Source organism: Onychostruthus taczanowskii, unplaced genomic scaffold (genome assembly GCF_017590055.1).
Source record: "Onychostruthus taczanowskii isolate IOZ18803 unplaced genomic scaffold, ASM1759005v1 scaffold13, whole genome shotgun sequence".
NCBI lineage: Eukaryota > Metazoa > Chordata > Aves > Passeriformes > Passeridae > Onychostruthus > Onychostruthus taczanowskii.
Genome location: NW_024498462.1, coordinates 9,678,871 through 9,694,313, shown reverse-complemented (window position 1 = coordinate 9,694,313; position 15,443 = coordinate 9,678,871). Strand labels below are relative to the sequence as shown.

The following is a 15,443-nucleotide window of genomic DNA, read 5'->3' as shown; positions in this document are numbered from 1 at the left end:
TGTAATGCTAAAAACTAAAACTCAATTCCTTTCCAGCCTTTAGGAGAGACTTGGTTTATTAACCTGAATGTGAAAGGTCTGAGCAGTGTATCACAGTTCAGAAGCAAATTAAACTGTCCAAAACAGCCCAGAGCCACCCAGCCTACTGCAACTCCCCACTGATGGAAATGTGGTAAATCCATCATAGAAGGAATCCAGGCACTCCTTGTATTCTGAATTCTGCCACATTTAGCCTGTATCACCAGCAAAAGGTCAAAATAAGCTGTGGAAGGAGAAGGAAGCTGCAAAATGTTAAGGCCATTGATTAATTGATTGCTTAATTCCTGTGGAAAACTGCCTGAGGCAGGATGTGGCTGCAAAAAAAATTGTCTGTTTCAAAAATAGGAACAAAATCTGCTGCTCTGAAACTTGCTGCCATCATTTTTGTTAGGTATCATAAATTATCTCCTAACAGTACACACAGTCTGGGCACCAGGAATCACACTGATGGTGGTGTTCAGCTTGGCTCCAAGTGTGGGCTTGAAATGGAAATTACTTCTGCAGTGCTGTAGGAACAGCAAGAAATGGTCAAGATGAGGCTTTGAAAATCCCTGTTGTTGCTGTCAGCTACACCAGGTCCCTGCAGAGTGGAAATCCTGGAGACAGGAGACCACCAAGGTCCCACAGCCTGCAGGACACAGCATGGATGGGATACAGATGTATGCAATGAAAGCATGTGGGAATGACATAGAGGATATAAACCTTTATGCTCTGAAGGGCCATTAATTGTGAAGTAATAAGCAGGAATTCCATTAATGGGGACACTCCCCGTGCTTGCCCCTTACAGTGTCCCATAAAGCAATTGGGTTTGTCTCCAGCAGATGCATTAGATGGTCCATTCATCTGATCTTATAAAGCAATTATTCTGTTCTCATCTGCCAAGGAGACTTTTATGGGCCTGTCATGGAGAAGTCTCTTCAAGTGACAGACTATTGTGTTGTACAACCAGACCTGGTTCCTGCAGAGCTCAGCCTGTGGCTTTTGGGGTGTTTATTACCATTTTTGCCCTCTCACGTCTGCTTAAGTGACAGCTGCTCTCCACTTCTACAATCTGGCACTACTGAACTGAGCAGCATCAGCCAGTGTGGGCTGCTGGGGGAGTGAAACATCAATCAAGAACCAAGTGCATTAATTCAGCCCTTATTACCAGGGCAAACAACAAAACACCAAGGGATGGGGAGCAGGGCAAGAGGTGCTTTTGATCTGCTGCCTGTGGAGGCTCCATGTGACCTCCCGAGGGAGGGCTGGCTCCAGCACACCCCAGGCACAGCACCCACACTCCTGCCTGCTCGGGCTGCTCCCTCCTGGCTCTCCCAGCACTGCTCAGAGCAGCCTTTGGTACCTGCTGCTGGCCCCCTGCCCAGCAGGGACCCCAAGGAACATCTGCTCTAGTGCAGAAACAACATCTGCAGCACATCTGGGCAAGGAGATGCCTCCAATGTACCTGCTGGGCTCAGACTGGGACGAGCCAAGCTCTGGGAGTGCTCTGGTATCACCTCAGGGAAGCAGTTTGGGAGCAGACCCGGGAACTGGGGTGGGGATCACTGCTGAGCACTGGTGGGACAGGGCAGCTTGTGAAATGCCATCAGTCTTCAAACCAAGCGCTGCCTGCAGCCCGTGCCCGGTGCTAAACCTGTCCTCACTTGCCGGTATTCCTGCCTGGGCTCCCTCCAAAGCCTGGGAGATCAGACGCGTTCCTTTGCCCACCGCAGAGCAGGAGCGGTGGCGGGAGGAGGCAGCGGGGGAGAGCAGGCGGGTCTCTGGGCACAGGTGAGTTCTTTGGGGGGCAGGTGGGCTCTGTGGGGGCAGGTGGCGTCTTTGGGGGGCAGGCAGGTTGTCTCCACAGTCAGTGAGAGAGCAGAGCTTGTGTGCCCCGGCTCCAGGGAGAGACTTTGCTGCTGCCTGGGGCACAGGGCGGCTGCACATCATCTCCCACGCGGGAATTCGGGGTGTGCCTTTCACATCGTCTCCCAGGTAAGGGCCCGGCTCCTTCCTCCCTCTTCCTCCCCTGCTGTGTGATTGACCTAAGGCACCGAGTTACTTCTCAGTGCAAGATGATGGTTTGACACTGGCCCACCTACACCCCAACATCCAGGGCTTAAGCTGGATTTAACCGAGGACATTCCCCCTTATCCCTGCAGCGTGCTTTGGCCAGCCCCTCCGTACTGTTTTCCACTTGAAGAGCTAAGTGATGATAATTGTATTCTGTTTCTCCTTCCTGAGCTAATTTTCTGACTCATTGTGGGGGTTTTTCTGCTAGCTTTTTGTTAATCTAGTTGGCATGTTGTGGTTTCTTTGTTCATTATGTGGTGGGGCTATATAAGAGGATTTGTCTCTGGAATTCAGGTATCCCCTGCACTGCGTTCCCTGTTATCGTCTTCATCAGCAACTCTGCTGAAGGCACTCTGCTGCATTTGGCATGAGCTAACCTTAATAAATTCGGGCTGTTAATCACTCAGACATGTCTCGCTGGATCTTTGCACGCTGATTTGTGTGTGCTCAAATAGTTTCCCGGGAGTAGACGTGTGGTGACTCAGTGTTTCAATAATTTGCCCTCCAAACTCTCCCGGGGGCTTTGCCTGCCGAGAGAGCCGCGCCGCAGCCATCGGGGGCACCGGGAGGAAGAAGGAGGGGTCTCCCGGTGGCAGAGGCTTCCCGAAGGATTCTCCTCGCACCCCACACTCCTGCCGGGTCCCAGGGTGGTGTGTGCAGGGAGCAAAGAGCGCTGCTGCGCTGCCCCAGCAGCCCGGGCCGGCCGGGAGCGGAGCTCAGCCTTGCTCCGCTCCCCGGGAGCTCCGCCTGGGATCCCGGCGCCGCTCAGCGCCATTTCCACAGGTGCCCGGCGGGAGGGAGACACATCAAGGAATGTTTATAAGGAATGTTTAAGCATCTATTTATGTACTGAGTTGACTGAGACCCAGCAGAAGCCGAATTTCACAGATTCCCTTTTCCAGAGGATGGCTTGGAGTCCAGCAGAGATGCAGCCTCCTGCTCCCCAGGCACTGTCCATGCCCTGGTCAAACGACGCTCAGGTTATGCTTTTTTTATATGTATTGTGCATTTTATGTTTGCCTGAGAGCTGCTGGGCGTCAGGACATCCTCAAGTGATACAGGAGCCTTGAGGCACTGGGCACAGCATGCAAAGTTCTGATTCTCACTCAGGCATTGATAATTATCAGTCCAGATAGCTGAGCCATTACGGAGATTCGATACACTCAGCTCTTACATCCTGCCCTTTTAGGGGAGAAAAATTCAGCAACGAGGAGATGCTGCGATTGACAGATCCAAGGAAAACCAGCCAGGTTATTTCTGACAGCAAGAGATAGATAACTACAGGGATTAGCAGAAGATCAAGGCAGCGTGGTGAGACCCCTTCTTTGGAGTAAGGGCTTGGACTCCTCCACAAAAAGGTTATTCAGCCATTTAAAGAAAGAAAGGAAGAAAAACAAACCTAAGAAATATTAAAGACAATACATGGCAGTTTGAGAGCTGCTCACCAAAAGCTAGTGAGGAGCAAGGAACAGGAAAAAAAACAAACGATAGCTTCTTTTACTAATTAAATGAGGTGATGCTTATTAATTAGAGATTGTCTCAACATTCTGAGAAACTCATAGTGATGTTTTTTGACTGAAAACAAACCCTTCTGTACACTGAGGGAGGACGGTGCTGGCAACCAGCACAGCTTTGAATTCTCATGTTCAATAAGTGTGAGCTCCAAGCAAAGTGCCTCAGGGATGAAGTATTCATCCATTCTTGCTGCCACTCCTCGTGTTCTGCTGTTTTCTTCTGGTGCAGGCACTGCAGTGCACACCCAAGGTGCCCAGCTGGGGTCAAGTGGCCTGAAGCTAGGATCCCCCTCCTTTCTGTCCTTTTCCTTCTCACTGCAAAAACTGAAAATAACAAAAAAAAAAAAAAAAACCAAAAAACAAACATAAAAATCAGTCCTTAATTTCCCTTCTTTGGTCTGGCTTATTCTCCCCTGGGAAGGTGGTGGGAGTATGTTCTTATTCCCTCAATCCACCCAGCTCCCCCACTGCCTCTCTGGGCTGAGGATCTGTCTGAGCTATCACCAGGACAGAACAGGAACCCCCACAGCAGACACGGCTGCCCTTGGGCTACTGAAATCCATCACCTGGTTTGCACCAACTAGACAGGCCCAGAGTTCTTGGTTGCTCCTCACAGGACATTCCTTCCAGCCCTTTCTTGCCCTCCTGTTGTTTAAATGAGACTTTTACAGCAACTAGTAACAATGCAGAATGATTCCATTCTTCAGTGAGTGAATGCTACAGCCCTGGTGAAATATTTTGTGGCCTTTTATAAAGTGCCAGTGTAGTTCTCTTTACTGAATAAATATATTTATAATAAAAAGAACTTCTCGGTGGACTACATTAATCTGTCATCGTGCCATCTGAGCCAACGGCCATGACTCCTGGGGTGCATCCCTACTCCCCTTGTCTGGGGCTGGCTTCCAGCTGCTGAGGGTGGGACAGAGACAGGGCAGGAGGAGCAGCAGAATCTGACAGCAAAATCTCTGTAAACAATCCTTACCTCTGTAGGAGGCTTTGCTATACACTAATTGGTGAGGCTCCCTGTGGATGGAGCTCATCTGCATGCCCAAGTCCTTCCTTCAGACATCTGTCATCACGGATTTTTTTCTGCTGCTGTGCAGAGCCCCACGTTATGATACATGTCACAGCCAGTGACAGAAACCTGGGTCCACTCCCTCTGATAGCACTAAATGGGAAAACCTGAAAGCAGATCACGATGTTTGAGAAGCTCCATGCCCCCTGTACATATTCCTGCCCCCTGGGCCAGTTGCAGCGTGGGTTTTACTGGTAGAGTGCTGGAGAGGCTGTGCACCCACCATGCCAAGCAGAGGAGGGGCTATAGTAAGACAAGCCAAAAATCAGCAGTAAAACAACAGAGCAGCAATGCAGGTTCCTGAGAAAAGAGCGGGAGATGCCCTTTGGTGCCCCCCACAAGCAGGTAACTCCCCTCACCCCGTGGCTCACAGGTCCGTGCTGGCCAGCGGGAGGTTCCTGGTGGAGCAGCTGGCCTGGGAGGCCGGTCCCTTCCTGCACCTGGCCTGCTCCAGCCACGCCTCGCGGCAGGACACGGGCCTGGGTGGCAGCGCCTGCTCCTGAGGCTGTGGCACCTTCTGGCAGATGCAGAGCAGGGAGCGGAGCCCCGTGCGGAAGCTCTCGTTCAGCCAGCAGTAGATGAAGGGGTTGTAGCAGGTGCTGCTCATGGCGAACCAGTGCAGCGCGAAATAGAGCGAGTTCTTCGTCTTGATGCCCAGGCTGGAGATCAGCACCACGTAGCAGTTCAGGGGGAACCAGCAGACTGCAAAGACCACCACCACCAGCATCAGCATCTTGATGCTCTTCTTCTTGTTCCTGTGGTGGGTGACGTACTGCTGCATGGTGACGTCCCCGATGGCATTGCGGAGCCACAGCTTCTTGGCCAGGCGCATGTAGGTGACGGTGATGATCAGCAGAGGCAGGAGGTAAAGAAGAAGAAAGGTAGACAGGTCCAGATACTTCCAGACCAACTCTGCAGGCTCGGGGAAGTCAGGGAGGCACAGACTCCGGACAGTGGCTTCCCTTGAAAACAGGAAATTCAGATATGGCATGTGGCCATTGCTGTCCCACGGGTGCTGCTGGCTCGGCAAACCGCAGTGGGGGTCTCACACTGCCCACAGCCACCTGCTCAGAGGTGTAGTGGGGACAGTGGGAGGACACAGAGCCACAGCTCTGGCAAGTCTCTCTCAGGCTGGACCTGCAGCCCCTGCCCTCCATGGGAGCAGCCACCCTGCTGTGTCCCCCAGCAGCCAGGACCCCTTGCCCTGCCACACCCCCAGCACAGGATCCCTCAGCCAGAGCCACTGCATCAGCTTCAAGCCAAAGCTGTTCTGGAGGGGAGGGAAGGGCTGGAGGCTGTGAGAAAGCCTCACAGGCATGACCAACCCACCTCCCTTCCCTTGCCTACCCACCATTCCCTTGCCATCAGCCCCTACAACCTTCCTGCTACCTCTTAAAACTGGTGTGATGATTATTCGCTTGGCTCCAGTTGAACCACTGACAATGAACTAACAAAAGAAAGCGTAACCATACACAACAGCTCATTTTAACAACCTCTCACACCTGTCCCATCCCATCCAGCCCCAGGATCTGGATGTGTTCCCACTGCCAGGTCAGCAGTGGCTCTCATCCCATCACCCTTCACTGTACCACATGTCCCCTCCACACGCTGCAGCTGGAGTAATGGAATTTTTTTCCAGTGGATGTTTTCTCTTTTTCTTTCCCCACTGCCAGGTCAGCAGTGGCTCTCATCCCATCACCCTTCACTGTACCACGTCCCCTCCACACCCTGCAGCTGGAGTAACGGAATTTATTTCCAGTGGATGTTTTCTCCTTTTCTTTTCTTTCCCCTCTCTTTTTCTTTCTCTTATTCCATTTTACTCTTCTTTCTTCATCCCTTGTCCTTGGTTGTCCTCTATTCAGCAGAGATTTGAGCCCCCATCAAGCTGTACTATTCACTGCAGTATTGATTAATATCTTTATTATCCTGTTTTCAACTGCTGGAGCTGCTTTTTGTGCCACAAATAGGAGATTGCTGAGAACAGGCAGCTGGAGCAGGGGATGAGGTCAGAGGAGTGACAATGGGTTCACCAAGTACAGAGGACCTGGAGATGCCACGCAAGATGGGAACTGACACAGAAGGGAGAATCATCTTTTTTCAACTGCAGTCTTGACTTTTCCTCCCCTGGATCTGGGCGACCTCACCACTGGCAGAGGAGACCTGCCAAAGGGGATCTGACAGGAGAGTGTTTCGGTGAGTGCTGATATGATCAGGGACTCAGATGGCTGCTGCATAGTGCAGCCAGAGAGGGATGTTGGTGGAGCCCCTGTTTCCTATCCCAGAACCCTAACCATTCCCTGGAAGCAATCCCAGAAGCCCTGACCCTGCAGGAGCTATTACAAGCAATATTACAACTGCGATTTTTTTTTTTTTCAATGGAAAGCAAGGACAGGAATAGCATGTCCTGGAAGTCCTTATATTGCTGAGCTGCCTCGTGCCAACACAGGGCTCGGTTTCCTCTGGCCATGCCAAAGGATGAACAGAGACAGGTGCCCCGAAACAGATCGTAGGGTTCGTTCATTCATGAGCAATTTGTTCCCTAATCCCCAAGCACAGCTGCGGAGCAACGCAAGCACGGAGTAACCCTGCCCTGTGTTTACAGTCTGCACATCGAGTATGATATCCCCTGGCTGTGGCAGCACATCAGGCACAAGCACAGGCAGGGGAGGGCTGTGAAGCCCCCATCCCACTGCCAGCTGGTGTAGCCCCTTGGACACCAAAAGCACAGACAGCCTAGGCAGGCACTCACGCTCTCCTGCCTCATCAACAGGAGGGATCTGGCTGGGCTGCAGGAAATTAGATTTGTCCTTTATACAGAAGGTCAATGTCTACAATAGAAATCTCATTCCTGCTGCCTGTCAGTGTCTCCTTGCCCCACTCCCTTGGATGCTGATCTCAGCCTGAAAATACAGGTCATGGTAAGATTATCCCCTTGGCCTCAAGGCTGGGATTCCTGCGAAGGGCAGCACCAGCAGTGTGACACCTGCCACAAAAATCCCACTTGGGTACTGTTACAGACTGTTTTCTAGACAAGAGAGGTCACAGCAATGCCACAGGCTGGTGGGGACAGGAGGGACAGAACAGGTTGGGTACCACAGAGGAAAGGACTGCAAGGGAAAAGAACCCCAGAGTTTGGGGTTTGTATTTCTCCCTGGCAGAGAGTGACAGCAGAGACAAGTGCCATTGCTGGGTCTTTTGTGGGGAGATAAGCTTCTGCTTTTAATTTTTTTTTCTTTTTCTTTCTTTCCCTCTACATTAGAACCTTCTCTTTTTTTCTGGTATTTCAATCCTTATCCTTATGTTGATGTGAAATTTCACTTCACCTGCTGTTATTGTGTTCAGCCAAGCAAAGAGTTCCCATTCCTGAGAAGAGGCACCACGGCACATCAGGAGAGCTCCAGTTCCTGCTAAAGCACTGGTGCCTCACCTGCACCACTGGTCCCCCACAGCCCTGCTTCATGAAGAATGTATGTTCTCTATGTTTTTCTTGTTAGTGTAACATCGGGCAGAGGAACCTCAAGCTTCAGAGAAGGTTGGTCCTGCTTCCTAAATCCACATGGGAAGTCACAACCTGAGACTCAATGTAGGAAATCCTGGGGAAGAGGGATCAGTAGCCCTGCTGACAAACTAGGGTGGTGCCCTGCTCCTGCTCCCTGCAGAGCCTCGGTGATGTCAGCACAGGTATTCCCAACAGGAAGTTTATTTTCTTTCTTTTTGAAACTGCAGTTTGACTTTGTCTCTCCCCCCTGCCTGGGCGAGTTGGATGGGCTTGGTCTTGCTGGGTCTGAGGAGCTGAGCAGGCAAAAGGAGGCAAGAGGAAAGTCCCTCAGGAGAAAATTACCTTCTCAGGACAGAGCCTCTCCTGGCAAGGCCATGGCACTGGAGGAGGTTGTGTTGCCAACAGCTGTGCCCCAGCCAGGCTGTGCCTGGGACTGCCCCAGCACGTGGCTGGGAATGGACCCAGATCCTCATCTGGGCATGCAGGAGGTGGCAACAGCAAACCCTGGACAGCAAGCCAGACAGAGCACAGGCCAGGCAGCTCTTCCACAGCCCCAGCCTCTGCTGGGGGAAGTGGGATGTCACCCATGCACCAACTCCCTCTCATCCCACATCACCCATCCCGTGCCTGGGACGCTCAGGTGCCCTCCCTGCTGAGCAAGTGGCACTGCACAGGGGCTGCCAGGCCTCCACACGCTCACTGGGAAGGGGAGATCACTCACCTGTAGTTATACTGGAAAAGCTTTTGATAGACAGCATGGGGCAGGGAGAAACAGGTTGCCATCAGCCAGATAACAGAGATGCTCAGAGCTCCCTTTGTCAGGGACATCCTCTGCTTCAGAGGGTTCAGGATGACCTGCAACAGAGACTCCATTGTGACTCTTCTTCCACAGGAAGCAAAGGTCCTCACAGTCCACAAGAGGAGTGGGCAGTTTGTGACATAACCTAACACAGCTAATGATAGGAAAATGACAGGCATGATTAGGAAAATGTCCTGTCATTAGAGTGACCTGGAAAATGGGAAACACTGAACTTCTCAATCTGCTCAGAAGAGCTTTCAAACTTTATCCTCAATTTTGTAATGTGAGAACTGTTTTCCTTAAACTGGAGGTTACATTAGGTTAAAAAAAAGGGAAGATACCTACCCAAGTGTCTTCACTCAAGGGTATGTTTTTTATTCTATATGAACTATATAAAAAACATTTCTTGTTCCAGCTGGGCCTGTGAAGCTGAGCTTTCTTCCTCTCTGCTGAGGCAGAAATTCTCCTTTCATGAGATTTTCTTTGTTAGATCTTTAAAATGATAAAATCTGATAATCTGGAACTTACTATTTGACAATGGCACATGAAAGGGGAGTGATTGCTGGGGACAAGCACATGGCCTGGGCTGTCCTTGCTGCTCTGCACTGGACACAGAGCCAGCGTTTGTCATGGCCATGGACAGAAAAACTTATCATAGCTCAAGTCTCCTCTCAGAGCCATGAAAGAAGAGGGGCAGGCAGTGTCACCTGGTGCCTGTCGAGAGCGATGGCCGTCAGGGTCAGCGTGGACACGTGGAGGGAGCAGTACTGCACAAAGCGGCTGATGTGGCACATGGCCTTTCCAAAAACCCACGTGCTGTTCACAAACCGGACCTGAGGGGAAACAACAGCTCATCAGCCAGAAAATGTGGTGAAAATGAATCCAAGAGGATTTGGGTTGTTTTCCAACAAGTCCTGTGGCTGGAACCTGAGCTGGCTCAGGGGGTCTGGCTGGTTGGGCAGCTTCACCTGAAACTTATAGAAAGATCAGCTATCCTGGTCTCTGAAACTCCTTTACAGAAGAGTTTATAGGGTCAAACCCCACTGACTATGAAGTGGTGATGCCACAGCCCTCCTGGCCAGTTCTACAGACATTGTGAACAGTGGTAAAAGCTTTTTATTACACTAACAACTATATTTGGAAAAAGTGGACCAAGGTTTGATATCAACCCCACTGTCAGATTTGGAAAGCTTTCATTGAAGCCTTTATCCAGCTGGCATCTCTGAAAAGCTTGACTACTTTCTTCCAGTCACCCAGTATGACTGACATTCAGAGTGTTCTGACCCACTAAGGGACTCTCTAGTGCTCTCCTGCACAAACATTAAAAACACAGGAACTTGTTCTCATTCCCCACGAAGCTCTTGCTGGGGTTTGGTAGCACACATTGTGATAAACTTTGGAGTTTCTAGGAGTTACAGAGTCTAACAGAGCAACAGAGAGCCCACAGGTTGCTGAACAGTGTTTTACTTGCCTGGTAGAGTTATCAGTTAGACTTGGTGGTGTTGGGTTCCCACCTCAGCCCTAGGAGAGAGTGCATGGAAAGCCTGTGACCACCAGGCAGAGTTCTGGTGGGTGGGAGACTCCTGTCCTGGTTGAAGGGACAGCAAGACCAGCTACTTACCAAGGTGAAAGGCGTGTTGAGCAGTGTGATCATGATGTCTGACACTGCCAGGTTGACGATGAAGAGGCTGGTGGCTGAGTGCATCCTCTTGTTCTTCAGCACCACGTGGCACACCAGCATGTTCCCAAAGAGAGACATGACGATAATGACTGAGTACGCCACGATTAGCAGCGCTTTCACTGTTGGTTTCTGGGATTCTGGCTCATATTTAGCCAGCTCAGCAAACTTCTCCCACTCAACAATGCGGCTCTCTGTCCAGTTGAAGATGCTCCTGTTCGTCGCGTGGTAGATGGACATGAGTTTGGCCAGGGAAGAGTAATGGTCAAACTCCTCAAGAAACCCTGTCACCTGTGACCTGGATGGCTGAAGCGGCGAGTGAGGCATGGCAGGTCAACCCCAGTCTTCCCTGCTGGGGAGCAGTACCAGTGGCGTGTCAGAAACAGGCTGGTTTGGGACCACACACTCTCTCACACCGCAAGAAGAGCAAGAACTTCACAGGTGAGCTCTGGGCTCAAGCAGGCTCCCTGACCATCCCGTGCTGCTGTCACAGGAACTTCTTTCCAATGCAGAAACGCTCACCTTCTGCTCTAAACAAATCCAAAGACGTCTTTCCAGCAACGATCTGAATTCTGAATAGAAACCAACACTACACTTTCTGGATCAGCTAGGTCTGTATGTGACACTGAATACATTACATCATGATTACACTCCAGTTCCCTGCACACCCCAACCACAAGGAGAAACCAAACTCCCCACCCTTACCCCCCTCCCTAACTCCTACCTTTACTCTCTCTCACCGCGTTTTTGTTCCCGACCGTGCCCGGTCCCAAGGGGCAGCAGCGGCTCCTCCGGCTCCTGCGCTGGACAGCCCGCACCGCACACCCCGCACCGGACACCCCGCACCGGACACCCCGCACCGGACACCCCGCACTGCACACCCCGCACCGGACACACGCCACTCTCAACACACCCTGCACCGCACACAGCCCGCGCTGCACCGCGCACCTTCCGCACCGCACCCCCTCACCGCACACACTCCGCGCGCCTTGCACACCCGCCTGACCCCGCACCCTTGCACCGCACACAGCCCCCGCACCTTGCACACCCGCCTGACCCCGCACCCCTGCACCGCACACAGCCCCCGCACCGTGCACACCCGTCTCGCCCCGCGCACTCTCCGCGCTGCACCGGCGCCCCGCACCGCACCGCACCGCACGCACCGCACCGCACCGCACCGCACGCACCGCACCGCCCCGCACCGCACCGCACCGCACCGCACCGCACCGCACCGCACTCCTCTCACCGCGCACCCCCGGCCCGCCCGCACGTGCGGCCGGCGGGGCCGGCGCCGCCGCTCGGGGCGGGGCTGCTCCATTCATGCATCGGCGCGGGCGGAGCCCCGAGAGTCCTTGCCGGGGTTAATCGGTGCCGCGGCGCCCCGCGCGCACCGCTCCCGCCGGTGCCGGTGCCGGTGCCGGTACCACTCCCCCGTACCCAGAGGGGCTGCTGCGGGGCCGGGGCGGAGGGCAGCGCCCACCACAGCGGCCAGCGGGCACGGAGCATCCGTGCTTGCAGAGTGCCTTAACGGGAAAAAGGGAAAACCATCCTCACAAACCTCTGCCGGGCCGAATCTTTGCCGAAAGGCTCCTGGTGGAGTTTCAGCGCTTGTTTTTTGATGGGTGTTTTTCTCACGGCTGGGTCACTCTTGACAGGTGCTGACACAGAAGAGAGTTTAGGTTTCAAAGACTTTAGGCAACATATTTTTAAACGAGATAGTATAATCTTTCTCATTTTGCACTCCATGTGTATCACTTATTCCATATAAATATATATATATACATATATATATAATGTGAGTGTTTTTCCTGTCCATTTCCAGTCATCTGCATGATCTCCTTCCCCTGTCCATGCCCATGCTGTGGCCAGGCCATGCAAGGACTAAGGCAGGGGAGTAGCTACAGGATGGGGAACACATGGGAGGAACATGGGACACAGAGAATGTGCCTCCTGCCAGACTCCAAATTCTGCTTCTGAGTAAAAAGGTCCTATGCTGACACAAGGAGCCAAGAATTCACTTTCATTGTCAGTGTGGGGTTTAACAGCCCAGTGCAGTTCAATAAACAGCTGTGGTCATCCAGTGTTTTCCAATGACAAGAACATTTATATTTTCCAAATTATCTACTTTTTCCTAATTCCAATTAAGAATGCATTTTAAAATGTTGTTCATAAGCCTGATGTCTGTCCTGGTACCTGGCATTTGTAACCTCTATCAGGACATACAAACAATGATGACAGGTATAATGTTAGATTTTTCCTAGTTTGGGGGCTTTTTGCCATGGAGCAAACTGAGTATCCCAGCTTGCACTGTGTCAGCCATAGATTCTTGGAAAGAATAATTAAGATCTTCCTGGCAAATAGTAGAAGAAGAGTCCAGATGAAGAGAGAAAGAAAGATTTGTATATTTGGTGTATATTTACAAGGAACTGGTTCTTTGCTTAGAATTTTGTATTTATGGATTCCCAGGTCTAAAAGGTGCACCAGTCCTGACTGTGGCAGAGCTCCAGTTGCTTTCAGCAGAACCAGAATGAGCTTTGCAGTTGCTCTCTGGAGTTTCTTGCCTGAGGGCTACAGAAAAGACACACTGGATGTTTATTACCGCTATAGCAAGATGATCTGGGAGGTTTCTGCTACTTTTTAGTCCCCCTGAAGCCATTCTCACTGTGGCTGTGAGATTCTTGTGCATGCAAAGAGCTGTTTCATTATCCTCCCATGCTGTTCATGCTGGCATACATTGTCACTGGCTTTAGAGCTGCAAGCTCAGAAGAGGAGAGCTGAGTTTAGTCTAATCATATTTCCAGCAAAATCCCAGGCATGTTAGCTTTCTCCTGGTGCAAATTATTAAACTACACTATGTGCTAGAACCTCCTGAAACACTCAGGCCCCCACTGGCTAAGGAGTTAAGGCTTGATCCCTTACAGAGCAATAATCCCAGCCAGCCTCTCTCTCCTGCCCTCAGACCCCTGAGGGAGCTGCCAGCCCCATGTGTTCCATGTCATTAGGCGAGCCTCTGGGTGATGCATGTCTGGTTTTTATCTGTCAGAAAACACTTCAGGAGCAGGAATGGTTGTGTTGTGGAATAAAATTGTTATAGTTTTCTCCCTGTCCTTCTTGAGCAAAATTCCAGTTACCTGCCTGTCTCTGAGGAGACTGCATAGAGGAGGTATTAAAGGTATTCAGTGCCTTTCTTTCTTGTGTCTTACTCTTAAATGTCAGAAGGTCCTTTTAGAAGAATTAATAAAAGTTTAGATACACAGGCACCAGAGGCTTTGGAAATGAGGAACTCCTTTTGCCCTCAGACCATTAGTGTCTGTTAGATTTTAGGACACAGAAAGTATAGCTGAGCCCCTGAAATATTAATTACCAATCTTTACATTGCATGTACTAATGTGCACAGCCCAGACACGTGTCAGAGCCCAGCTCGGGTTTGCCTGAGGTGGCAGCAGGGTGAGAGCTTCAGCACCAGGCACTTCCACCTGAGCCTGGCTCTCTGAGTGCTTCTGGAACCTTCCTCCCACCCGAGATTTCCGCAGCCCCACAGAGGCTTTCAGGCTCCTCTCACCTGGCATGGACACACCACATTTCTAAACAATGGATATTGCACATATACAACAGAAACTGCAATCAAATTTTAAACTCATCTTCCAACTTAAATCAAATTAAAATTCAGGAGGCAGGAACTGGGAAGTGCAAATAGTCGTTCATGATAACCAAAGCTCAATTTCCCCAGGGTCAGAGTATGATGTGGCATCAGTTGCCACTGACATGGGAACAGTGTTTTCATGTGCATTAGGTCAGGCCAGAGCCTGCTGTTGTCATGTGCTCTGACTGGCTCTGAGCTTCAGCACAGGCGAGTGGGTGGAGAGGCACCTTGTACAAAATGGGCTTCAAAAGGAGAAATAAGAAAAGAGCAATAATGCCATAGCAATTGAAATTGATGTCCTGTGAACAGTTACAATTTAGACTTCATTATTCAAAATACAAATGGTAATTGCATAATAGCTACTAATAATGCAACTTCAGGGTAGTTGGAAAAGAAAAGCTTTATAATGGATTTGATAGTCCTTGAGGTTCAGCTGTAAGGTTTGGGTGACAGAACAAAGAGAACTACCATTGTATCTATCTATTACAATCTACCATTATAACTGTGCCCCCTCCCCACTCTGATGGGCTTTGTCTAGAGGCCCACTGGGGCTGGATCTTCAGACTTCTTTATTTTTTTTTCTTCTCCTTGGAAAAAAAGCCATACAGAATGACTGACACACACCCAATTCCTGTCTGATTGCTGGCACTCTGATTTTCAAGGGTGCCAGCTAAGGATGCTAGGGATGTGAAACCCTAGCAGGTAACAGCCAGCTCATACCTGTGCTGTCCTCCCAGCTCTGAGTGCTCCAGCCTGGCCGTGGCTTGGGCCATCAAAGTCTGCCCTTTGGTTTGGTGCAGCCCATCTGTGTGGGAATTCAACCCATCAATTTCATTGCCCTTTGCTGGGGTGAACTCTCAGCTTCAGAACCCTCTGAGCCTTGAACACTCTGTACGGTGTTTTCTTTTTAGGAGGTTCTTCTCCCCCCTCCATGTGGTAGTCGAGACAGAAAAACAAGTAAACAAACAAACAAAACAAAATTTTTAAAATCCTGTTTTCCTTAACAGAAAACTCTTTGCTAACGAAAGGATCTTGGCAAAGAGTGGAAGGGGTAAGTCACTTTCTGTGTGTGGTGTGCATGGGGGCTGTTCTTGGGAATATGGGGGCTGTTATTGGGGATATTAATGCCCTCATCCCTGCCTGT

At 50.8% G+C, this 15,443-nt stretch overlaps 1 protein-coding gene across 1 annotated transcript; it reads right to left on the bottom strand.

Annotated features, from left to right (window-relative positions):
- Positions 1-4,999: 4,999 nt before the first annotated feature.
- Positions 5,000-11,469, bottom strand: LOC121331797 (probable G-protein coupled receptor 83). The gene is made up of 5 exons (XM_041396556.1): positions 11,397-11,469; positions 10,600-11,228; positions 9,686-9,811; positions 8,901-9,034; positions 5,000-5,642 (listed from the first exon to the last, which is right to left on the bottom strand). Exons 2-5 carry the CDS (start codon positions 10,981-10,983, stop codon positions 5,048-5,050), a joined length of 1,239 nt encoding a protein of 412 aa, XP_041252490.1. The 5' UTR covers positions 10,984-11,228; positions 11,397-11,469; the 3' UTR covers positions 5,000-5,047.
- Positions 11,470-15,443: the final 3,974 nt, after the last annotated feature.